This window comes from Zootoca vivipara, chromosome Z1 (assembly GCF_965207765.1).
Source record: "Zootoca vivipara chromosome Z1, rZooViv2.hap1.1, whole genome shotgun sequence".
Lineage (NCBI taxonomy): Eukaryota > Metazoa > Chordata > Lepidosauria > Squamata > Lacertidae > Zootoca > Zootoca vivipara.
The window spans coordinates 2362395-2374831 of NC_142583.1; the positions used below are offsets into that span (position 1 = coordinate 2362395).

At 40.0% G+C, this 12437-nt stretch overlaps 1 protein-coding gene across 4 annotated transcripts in view; it reads right to left on the minus strand.

Annotated features, from left to right (window-relative positions):
* Positions 1-1059: 1059 nt before the first annotated feature.
* Positions 1060-12437, minus strand: part of CPEB2 (cytoplasmic polyadenylation element binding protein 2) — a 71721-nt gene continuing 60343 nt past the window's right edge. For all 4 annotated transcript variants that reach the window (XM_060279077.2, XM_060279075.2, XM_060279076.2 and 1 more), the window contains 4 exons: positions 11350-11468; positions 8280-8394; positions 7776-7957; positions 1060-5275 (listed from right to left, as the gene is read on the minus strand). In XM_060279077.2, coding sequence (XP_060135060.1) covers positions 5048-5275; positions 7776-7957; positions 8280-8394; positions 11350-11468 — 644 coding nt within the window. In that variant the 3' untranslated portion in view covers positions 1060-5047. The remainder of the gene's footprint in view (positions 5276-7775; positions 7958-8279; positions 8395-11349; positions 11469-12437) is intronic.

The window sequence follows — 12437 nt, forward strand, 5'->3', positions numbered from 1 at the left end:
TGGGGGTTAAAATGAAAAGATGCCAGGAATATGAATGCTTCCATTGTGGATAATGCAAGGCCTCATGATCTGCGCAATCTGTCCTCCCTTTCATTCCAGAGATGGTCCACTAAGGGCAATCAAGTAGTGCAGTAGAATTCATGCATTGCTATTGCTGAGCAGTTAGGGCATACATGCAGCAGAATGACAGCACCATGTGAACAGTGAGGATTTTCTGGTTGGAGAGATGAGAGTCAGGGGTAAATGACAGCTGATATGTTCTGCCTCTAGGCCAGGCATCCCCAAACTTGGCCCTCCAGCTGTTTTGGGACTACAACTCCCATCATCCCTAGCTAACAGAACCAGTGGTCAGGGATGATAGGAATTGTAGTCCCAAAACAGCTGGAGGGCCAAGTTTGGGGATGCCTGCCCTAGGCAAAGCAGTCAAAGTGAGAACATGCATTCATGGTGTCCCATGAAAAGAGGTGCATCCAAAACACTTGTATCAGGGGTGGTGGAACTTTAGGCTGGGAGGCCAAATGTAGCCCCCTGGAGTCTCCCAGGCCACCCTGTCCCAGCTCTGCACCCTTCCTTGAGTGCTTGTGCTTGGCTGGAAGGTCCTTGAATTGTGATGCTTGCCTGGATGGACATGTGTGTTTCTGCGCACATGCAGTGCAAGGTGTTGAACTAGACGACGCTCAGGGTCCCTTCCAACTCTATAGTTCTATGAAACCACCAGCAAGCATGGTTGGCATGCAGCCTGCTGTACAAAGGTAAGAGTCGCATTCACTGCTCTGTCTACATTTGCCTTGTCCATCTGATACGTTGCTTCGAAAGGGGTTGCCCAGGAGAGAATGTGGCTCTTGGGTTGAAGGAGGCTTCCTGCCCTGATTTAAACGTTACAAATTTAAGTACAAGTTTTGCACAAGTTCAAGAGAGATTAGCATGGTGAGGGGCATGCTTGTGTGTAACAGCACCTCTGCTTTTAGGGCTGTGGAAGAAACACATTACTTAACGATAGGATAATTTCTTTTCATCTGTGACTCAAGCAGAAAGCAAAACAATTCAGAGAGAAAAATATGCCAATAACTTAATAGTTTATTAGTCAGTCAACAATATTACAAATATTTAAAAATTACTTATTATATAAATAGTTGGCAGCAAACTATTCCATTACAGAGTTAAATTACCAGTACAACAGACAGACTGGAGATTTAGACACCTGGAAGATAACAGTAAAATGAACTAAAATATTTTAACAGAAGATTTTAAGCTGAAGGCGATCAACTAGGGAACCAATCCGCCAGCACCGCTGCTGGGTCACCCCATTCATTTCACTGGGACTTTTATGGGGCTCCACTGAAACCAACAGAGGTTGCTCAGCGACAGTGATTCCTGCATTGGTTCCTTTGTATCCTTAAAAAGCATGGATTTTCTTTTTATTTAGAAAAAAATAAAAACTGTTTTAACACCACATTAGGAATACAAAATAAAATTAACTGAAAATATTAATTTGCATATCAAAGAACCATTTATAATTACAATCCAAACACTCCATAAACCACTTGTGCGATTCTTTACAGAAACTCGGAATTTAGAAACTAGTTGCTTTAATATTACAAAGATTTAGGCTCCAAAAATAATTCAACATAAAATAAACTTTTAGCAATTAGCGTCATAAAATTATATATTTCCACATAAAAATACAAAATAATATTAATGACAAGAATATGAAAAATTATTCCAAGTATTTTTGCTATTTGAAATAAAACAAACAAACAAAACCCAAAACAACAACAAAATAGAAATATGCATGAAAAAAGTCTCTCCTTTTGTTAGCAAAACACTATCCAAAATAACTACGATCATTTACATCAGTACAAAGATTTCTGGATTTTAAAAAATATTTGCAATGACAAAAGGGGTTTTCTTTTCTGACAGTAAAAAATGACACTGTGGATAAAATTTGCAAAAGATGCAATGAAAAAAATAAAATTTGCATTAAAAAGGTTTACACTGTTATTCTTTTTATACAAACATTAGAAACAGTATTGCACGTCACAACACAGAATCGAGGTTAGTCAGCCTTCCAAAATGTGTTATATTCAAGTTTTGTAGCATCTTTGAGGAGAGGCTCTGTGCAGCCAGATGCAACAGGGAATAAAATATCAAGTGTTTTCCATACACAAATATATAAATGCTAAATGTTTCCTTCTTAACAAAAAGTGTGGACTTTTAAAGTATTTTTTTTTCTTCCACAGTCAAATGTTTGGGCAGCAATATGCACATTTGGGGAAATAAAAGAAGCTTTAAAATACAAAAATACAATAAAATTAACAATCTCCTACAAAAATAGTAAAATAAATATGATTTATATAAACAAAAACCAATACAGTGTTGAACAGTTAAGAAAATAAGGGCACAATCCACTAGGGACATCTCTTACATTATTATCCTGTCTTGAAACAAACAGGAGCTGTGCAAAAGCACATTATCTCAGCCTCCATTGAGATGAATGTGCCCATTCACTTCAAAGAGTGCTGATGCAGGAGAGCTTCCAGGTGGATTGTGGCCTAGGAACATGGATTTAAAAAGGAATAAAAAGAGGAGATGTACGGTAAGTTACAGGAGCTATTAGCCTCAATAGCTCCAGAAATGAAGTGAGAAGCATAGCCTGATATTTAGAATAGTTTACCCATACCAAAGGAAGGGTATCACTGTTTCCTTACAGTTTTATTTGGGGAGAAAAAAAGGATTTTTAAAACATCTCCAATTATTTCAATTTTCCATATTCATTTTCATTATTTAAAACATGTAAAGGCTCTTTAATTTTAAACTCCAAGCAAGAAATATGAAAATAAAGTTAAAAACATCTGCAGAATTAAATTATATCTAAATAATTAACATTGCAAAACTACTGATTTTTTCCCATTTCTAAATTCCAAAAATTGAGGTATAGCAAAGGAGATGTTGTCAGTCAAAAAAAAGTGTGCCTTAAAATAGCTGACTAGTTGGAAAAAAAATCTCTCACAGAGATATAAAAATAGTGCATAACAAATGTCAAAAATGGATCAAGGTCTGGCAGGGTTTAAGGTTAGAAAAGAATACTCCAAAAAATCTGGAGGATCATGGTTAAGTAACAAATAGGATACATTGACAACTAAATCAGTTAAAAAGCTCTTCTTAAAACAGCATCAACTTTAAAACCTTAAAAACTTGAACCACAACCACAACGAAACAGCAGATTTAGACATGAAACCACATATTGAACAGTACAAAAAAGCACATTGCAGACAACCAATATAAGAGCAACACTTTGCTTACATGAAGGATTGTCCACAAGGGATTGCCAAGGACAAAACCCTTGCAAATTTCTCTCTTGGAATAAGACTTTCAATTCTGCACTGGGTGCTTGCTTAAACTGTAGAGTGGCTCTTTCTTCCATTGAAACATAAGGGCTAGTTGCATTAAAATGTTTTGTGGAGGACAAAAACACTGCTAATGAATTTCTTGCATTTCAATTCAGAAACAGCCCCCCTCCCTCCCTCCCCCTCAAAAATCTTGCAAGCAATGTCGTCACTTATAACTCCTTCATCAAAATCAAAACACTATGTTTGACTTTCAGTCAACTAACTATATTGCAACAGTGACCCTAGTTTGACAGAAGTCTTAAATGCACCTAAGGTCAAACAAGCACACAGTTTAAGCCAGATTTCACTGTTGTCTTAAAGGTAAGATTTAGCTTATGCAACTAGCTGTCTGTATATTACACCATCTCCATTTTGACTTTATTTTATTACTAAAGCATTAAGTTTTCTTGTATGAGCACATTTTTAATGCTCATTTCTCAGTAGTTTCCCATTTGGTGACTGGTTAGCAGTGGGCTGGCCATCTTTGGTTTGTAAAGGAAGTTTTAACCGTGAACAATCAAGAGGGCTGAAATAAATATAAATCTATTAAAAAAATCTAGTAATTTTGCTCAAACGTGTCTAAGCTACACCACTCCACATGAATTAGAACCACACATCACAAAGTTGCACAGGGATTACAATATTACATCCAGTCTGCAAAAATTGAATTCCACTACCAACCAGGTCACAAAATGGCTGCACTTTCTAATCTAAAACTAGTTTGCATATTGTACACATGTAGGACATTTTTAGAGGAAAAAAAACTTGAGTCACAATAATGCATGCAAGTGTCTTTTGTTACAAATTTTGCAATTTGCTCATGCTATCTAGATTTCAGAGCATTAATTTTTTTTCAATAACTCACCTTTTGTTAGATCTAGTGCATGCATATGGTGTATACAGGTAAGTAAACATGCAATTTTTCACATTCTAAAACTATGGCAGTTTATGCCATATTGTGCTGCCTGCATTTTAATCGGCAATGCAGTGTATCTTAAAACGTTTTAATCCCGTATTAATAGGTGGCATTACACACAGCACCTATATAGCAGCAAAGCTAATACAGCTTGTGATTATAAATGTTTAAAAATAGCTAATAATTCAGATTATCTTGAGGTATTATTTCTTGCAAGTCAAAATGGAGAGCAAAAAATCAACCCTATTCTTTTTAATTGATGTATACACTGAAAATAGCAACAACAATAAAAATAAGCTTTTTTGTAGCAGACATATTCCATCTTCACTATTTTTGCTACCTTTGGTAAATTACTAGGGCAGATCTTGAAGTTAAAAACCCATGTTTAGAAATAAGTGCACGCTTCACCCACTAAATATAGCAGCAGACAGTGTGCCCCTATGCAAAAACATTCTCATATCTAGTTTTAATTTTACATATAAAAATAAGTTGGAGAAAATACAAAAAAACATTTTTTTTTATTTTAACATGAAAATATCACAAAAATTATTAAGCCTGAGATGTAGGGTTTTGGTGAAAAACAAGAGGCTTTGTAGTGTTTTGGCTGCTGAAAAAGATGCATGTATTGAGAGTTGGGGTGAGAAGCAGAAGAATGCACTTATTTCTTCTGCATGTCAGTATCTTCAAACACAGTAAGCCACATGCACCCTTTGTTCCTTAAGCAGATGCTGGAGAAGCAGGCTCAGTTCCAGCGGAAGTGGATCTGGCGCGGGCGGTCAGCCCCTTCCTTAACCAATGGCTTATGGAATTCACGTCCTGCCCGAGAGTGGATATTCGCCCAGCAAAACTCACAGTAATACTGCAGGCAAGTGACATTGGCACAAAAAAAGGGAGCAAACTTTCCACCACACCGTGCGCCCTGGCATTCGTCACACATCTGGTCATCCAGCACATATGGCTTTACCTCCACCTGTTTCAGAAACAAGCACACAAGAGGACAAGCGATCAGATTAGCTTCACATATCGTTGTTAAATTTGTATCCTTTATTTTCTCCAGGAAAATATGGGTGGCATAAATGGGGCTTTAACTCAACCCTTATTTCAAATTTAACAACTGACCCACTTCATCACACTACAGGGAGCCTCCCCCCATCATCCTGACCAGCACTTCGCCCAGTGAGAAAGGTAGCAGCAGGTCAGGCGGGGGGGGGGGGGAATGAGGAGGGGAGCGGAATGGAGGAGGGAAGGCTCAGTGAGGTATCAGAGCCCTTGCACCGCTCAAGCCAACAAGTGGAAGAGGGAGCACAGTTGCTTCCGGCACCCGAATTGAGGCGCGCCCCCAAACGCAGGTTTAGAGGGTGGCGTTTTGGGGTGCCCAAGCTATTATGCTGGCCCTGGAGCAGAAGCGCGCCATTGCCGTATTCTGAGAGTGACTAGGAGGTCATGTTTTCTGCTGTCTCTGCACTATAAATAGTATGCACAATAAAACCCTTAAAGACAGAACGGACTGGAGCGTCTTTACTCAGGAGTAGCTGCAACAATCCCCTGACAGGTTCAGTGTGGATTTTCAGGCTGCCAGAGAGACACCAGTCTTGCATACTGTTTTCCTCCTCAATAAATCTGACTGCCAGAATGGAAAAATGGCAGAGGTCCAGTGCCTGATTTGCATGAGACCTGTGTTTGCTGCTGAACTTTAACAAATTGTGTTAAGGGAGGAATTGGAACGCTGTAACAAAAATCAGTTCGACATATTTTTTAAAGAAGACATTTCATGTTTCTCTTTTGTCCCTTATAGTGAATAAACCAAGAGTTCACTAAAGTTGAAGTAAACTGTTGCTGCAAACTGGTCTAAAACACTGTAAAAACCTTGATAGCAGAATGCAGTTGTGAAAAGATGTTATTTGTTTTAAGTGACTTAACTTCAAACTACATCTTGTAATACCTGGATTCTTGAAATACCCGGATATAATGAGAAGAACATCCATTTCAAATTATATGGGTGGGTTTACAAAAGCAGACTTCCCAACAGCATAATCTGGCAAAGTACAGCAGTTGAGTATGCACAGCCTTCACATAGATGTTGCCCATTTGGGTGAACATGGTGTGGCTCGGTGAGACTTGTATTCGGGATACAGTTTCACCTCAGTATAGCTTTTCTGACACCCAAATCTCTGTGTTGCTCAGATTTTTAAAGTCACTGTTTGTTGCTGATTGACATGATTAGATGATCTAGACCAACTAACACCTTCCGTTATCTATCTCAGGCAATCTGCTACCAGAGATCTTATTGTGGCAACCAACCCCTCCCCGCCTTCTACTTGCTTCTTGTCATGCTAGTTAATATTTTCACTAAACAACTGTACTTCTTATATAATGAAAGCAATTCCAAATGTTGCCCAAATATAGGTTGAACACAAAACATAGGTAAGAATCCCCTTGAGATAACTGCAATTCATATTTAATTATCAAAGCTTGACAGAGATAATTTCTGACTGACTGTCCACTTTTGGCTTGTTTGTATGAATCATGCATTTATTCATATATAAACCACCTTGTGGCTCAGTGTCCACCAAAGTGACTTCTAATACACAAACAATTAAAATAAGCACCATATGGTTCAGAGAGGAGAGGTTTTCAAGAAACCAGAGGAACTAGAACTACAGCATAGGGAGATTGATTTATTCTCCTCTTGGCAATGTTACTGAAAGGTCTAGCTTGGCTTGAATAACCTGCAGGGAGACAGTAGACAGGATATGTGACTTATTTTGGGAGGGCAAGGGGCTGCCCTACTGGAAATTTCCCCAGCTGTTGTTGAAGGTTCACCTACTGAACACTGGAATGAATGTCTCTCTGGAAAAACATGCTGAGAGCTTCAGGAATCATCTACATGTTCAGTAAAATTACATGTTGATGTATCATACTGATGGAAACATACTATGTAGCAGGAAACATATTAAAAGATAGGGCAGTGGAGATATATAATTGGCATGTGTATGTGTTTTGTAAGAGCAGTGCTTTTTCAGAGGGTACTTAAGGGGGTACCTCTCTTTCTTTGGTTAAAAGATGTGGCTCTTACTGTAATAACTTCATGGTGAGTACCGGCACTTATTTTTCTAGAAGAGAAGCACTGCGTAAGAGCAAATGCAGTTCCAAGCTCTGGAGCAGATCTATGGCACCATGGGAGGGATATAAACCCTCCAATTGATTAGAGCCAGTTAACCTTAACATCTTGTAAGAGCCCGACATCCCATACAGACACTAGGCAATAAGTTTTCCCTAATGGCAACTGGCTTGCAATCCAGGCTGTGCGCATGCAGACACACACTTTGTGCCCAAGTAAAGTGCCCCCTCCCATGCTGACACCCTCATATGCTTCTCATAATGCAGTCTGTCCAGTTGCTCCCATAGAAAATAATAGTTGCTATAAAATACAGCAATGTCATGATTGACATTAATTTGATACAACTTACTCGTTTATCAATGTCACCATGTTGAAGCTGAACAAACCGAGCACTAATAGCAGCAATGTAGCTCTGCTGATTGGAAAAAGCAACTCGCCCAGCACCTTTTGGATATTTGAGTTCAGGATCTGTATCAATTCCAGCGTAACAAACTCCACCATACAGACGGTCCATTATCATGGCTAATTCCACTACAGAAGAACAAAAACCATTGCAGTAACATTAAACTACGTTGATATACTTTAAATGGGACACATATTAATAATGGATAATGGGATGGGAAAACCCATAAGCCATGGATCCTATGGTTTGCTCAACAGCAAAAACAGTGCCTAGAATTAAGAGTTAAGCTAGCAGTGGTGGGGCAAAAGGGCAACTTGTACAAGGCTACAATCCCGGGCACCAGGCAACACCTGCTTGCAGTGCTGTTGTGTTAGCAAGGGGGATAACGGCCACTCTGGTGCCATCGTATTGCACAAATTTGCTACAGTGCTTTAATAGTACTATACTTACCAGCTCGTAATGGCCTGGGGACACCACCAACAAAAATGGTTTTTCGGGGATCAAGAGGCTGAGAACCATCCATCACAAAGTCACTATCACTTAAGTTCCAGGGACGGATCTGGACCTATTAAAACAACAAATAATAGATCTGCATATTACGTTTTCACTAGATGTAGATTATTAATGCTTGGGATATAGGTCATTCACATGCAATATAAATAGGTTCAGTAAAGGTAAAGGGGCCCCTGACCATCAGGTCCAGTCGTGTCCGACTCTGGGGTTGCGGCGCTCATCTCCCTCTATAAACCGAGGGAGCCGGCGTTTGTCCGCAGACAGCTTCCGGGTCATGTGGCCAGCATGACAAAGCTGCTTCTGGCGAACCAGAGCAGCACACGGAAACGCCGTTTACCTTCCCGCCGGAGCGGTCCCTATTTATCTACTTGCACTTTGATGTGCTTTCGAACTGCTAGGTGGGCAGGAGCTGGGACAGAGCAACAGGAGCTCACCCCGTTGCAGGGATTCGAACCGCCGACCTTCTGATCAGCAAGCCCTAGACTCTGTGGTTTAACCCACAGAGCCACCTGGGTCCCAAATAGGTTCAGTACAAAACCCAACAGTATAAAATACTGTATAAAACCACTGTGCTACCTAGAATCATACATAAAACACACGTCTTCACAATGCTACATAAATCACAGTAACATATATAGAACTTACATATTGAAAGGGTAGAATTTAATACAGATTAAAAACATTAATTATTAAAAGATATTAAGGTTAAACAAGGGCATTTCCAAAGCAGTCAACTGCAATCTCCTTAATAACTCTTACCTGGATTTTCATTGCTGCTAGGGCAAAAAGAGAGGAGACCTTATGGGTAACCCTACAACTGGTGTCTGACAGGAGGTATTTTCTGGAATGGTGTGGAATATAGATGGGGCAGAATAGATCCCGAAAATTTGGTTTTTGGATCAGAGTAAAGTGAATAAAAGAACAAATAGTGAGGCAGATACTCAATATCTGGGGCCCTGCAAATACACAAGAGGAGTGCCAAGGAGGTATGAGAATATCTGCCATCAATCAAAGCTGTGGGCATCATTAAGAAATGAAGGGCTTTAAATGCTTGTATAATCTTTGAAAGGGATGCGGGTGGCACTGTGGTCTAAACCACTGAGCCTAGGGCTTGCTGATCGGAAGGTTGACAGTTCGAATCCCTGTGACGGGGTGAGCTCTCATTGATCGGTCCCAGTTCCTGCCAACCTAGCAGTTCGAAAGCAAGTCAAAGTGTAAGTAAGTAAATAGGTAGCGCTCCGGTGGGAAGGTAAATGGCATTTCCGTGCGCTGCTCTGGTTTTGCCAGAAGCGGCTTCGTCATGACCTGGAAAAACTGTCTGTGGACTAACATCGGCTCCCTCGGCCAGTAAAGCGAGATGAGCACTGCAACCCCAGAGTTGTTCACAAGTTGACTTTACCTTTTTAAGCTTTGAAAACATACTAAGTTTAACCAAGGAGTATGCACTGGCAGCAAGATTTGGTTTGAGCCCTCATTTGGTGCTATAAAAATTGGTTTAATTTGGCTTGAACTGGGTTCAAATCAGACTTCTGGTTTAGAAAACCTTAGCCCTTGTCTCTCCTCACTGACTATAATGGAGAAATCAATAAATAGCTCTACATTCTTCTACTTTGGACAGAACTGAATGAAATTTACAAATATTTATGTATGTATGTATGTATGTATGTATGTATGTATGTATGTATGTATGTATGTTGTTTATGTTATTGTTATTTACGACGATGGTATACTTGGTCCCCCCCTTCTCATTTTAGGTAACTCAGTGAGTTTCATGGTTGAGTGATATGAACCTTGGGTCTCCCAGGTTCTGGTACAATATTCAAGCCGCGATACATCACACCGGTTCATAGTAGTCCCATCTCAGTGAACAAAACCTGACAAACTACAGAATAACAGGTACAGTACAGGGTGCTTTTAAAGTATGAATTTTAAAAAGAACCCTCTATATTTTTTTTATTTCTTTTTGCTGTACAGTGGTACCTCTACTTACAAATTTAATGCGTTCTGAACGCACATTAGTAAGTCGAAAAAAATTGTAAGTTGAATCCCATAGGAATGCATTGGGAGAAAAAAAATTGTAAGTAGAAGCAACCCTATCTAAAAATTCGTAAGTAGAAAAAATCCTATCTAAACCGCATCCAAGATGGCGGAAGGAGCTCCATTCGTAAGTAGAAACATTCGTAAGTAGAGTTATTCGTAAGTAGAGGTACCACTGTATTAGATGAAATTTGCGGGCATGGTAGTGCATTCTGAGGAGATGAATACTGTTAAATTTCAGAAGGATTGGTGCAGGATATTTAGAGTTAGGCACCTTTACATTTGATCGAAAATCACATACATCACCGAAGTGCCCCTAATAGTAACCTGCAAAATCTCAGAAGGATACCGGTAAGTGTAGGCAACTAAGAAATGGTGTTGAATGAAAAAATATGTAAACAGTTCCAGTCTTTTTTGTGTCCTGCTCACAAAGTCAGGAACTAAATGCAAATCTGATTTAACATGCTGCATGTTTAACATGTAGCGGGCATGTGGCAGGGGCAGAACCAGGAGGACTTGAACAAGCAGCATTTTGCATGCAAGCACCTCTAGCAGAACTACCAAAGAGCACAGAACAGACAAGAACAGGGCTGATGTATTACTTCACTGTGATTGGAGAGCCCTGGTAAGGTCAACTTGTTTAGTTGCTGTCTTTCAATATTCAAGGTACTGCACTTTTTATAACAACTGTATAGATCCAGATGTTTGGGTCCAAGGATCAAAAAAGTTATGAAAATTCTAGCAGAACCACTGCAGGGATCTGAGGATTAACCTTCTTCCCTGCAGCAGTGATCCTGCTAACCCTCCACCACTGCTATTGTTGAAGGGGGAAAAAACAGACACATTAAATGCATTTAACATCATGGCCCTAAGTAACAACTTGCTTCTAGCTATTTTTATCACCATCCTCTCGGAAGCAGCCTTCATACAATGACAGTTATGACCCAAAGGCCATGTTAGCTTCACTTACGGGCTTGTCCTTGATAGTAGGGCTGGAAACACACAGATAAAGTTTTCCATCTTCTTCAATGCAGGCATCGATCAGTGCTTGAACAGAGGTCTCCTCTTGGAAAAGAAGGAATGCATAACCTGAACAGCACAGAGGGAAAAAGGCTTGAGTACCGTTAATATATTCTTAAGTACAATATGACCAAAAACCAAAGGACTCCATATGTATGTTCCATGTGCACACAGGAGTTTCAGTGTTTGGGAGAATGGGAACATGCAGAGTTTTGATACCAGCATTGAAGCTACCTGATGAGATCCCAGGCCATGTTTTAAAACTTCTGGGTAGTGAACAACTGAAGAGAGTAGGCTCTCAAGCAACACATACGCTGCCTTTCCTGAGTTTTCTTTTTGGTGTGGTTAGATTGCCCCACCTCAGAACCATAGAGAGGGAATTCACAAGGTAATCTCACATTTTTACTTTCTCTGCTTTTACTTTCTCAGTAGAAAAGTAGTACATACCGGTACTATAATAGGGCAGATACCAACAACCCTGAAGCTACCTTCTATAATGCTTATTTCAAAGGCTGTGTTGACTCATTCATTCTCTTCCATCTAATAATGTTCAGTAAATGGATGAAAGACTTCAATGGTTGTAAACTGACTCTACAGAGAACTTCTATATCCTGGAGAAGTGGCTGGATGTCACCCTGAGTGGACCATGGCCCCTTTGGGAATAGCTATTTCCAGAGCCTGATACAGTCGTATCTTGGTTTTGAATGCCTTGGTACGTTTTGGTGCCCGAACACTGCAAACCCGGAAGTGAGTGTTCCGAATGTGAGCTGAATGTCCGACGGGGCTTACGCAGCTTCCGATTGAGTGCAGGAAGCTTCTGCAGCCACTCAGGAGCTGCACTTTGGTTTTCAAACTGTTCCAGGAGTCGAACAGTCTCCTGGAACAGATTAAGTTCAACATCCAAGGTACCACTGTATGTTTTAAGAATATAGTCCATAGCTACTGAGCAGCTGTAGAGATGGATACCTGAGCTCCCCAACAGGAGGGTTTGAGTTAGACAAACAGAACTTGAAAGGTTCCACACTATTTTGCAGCATT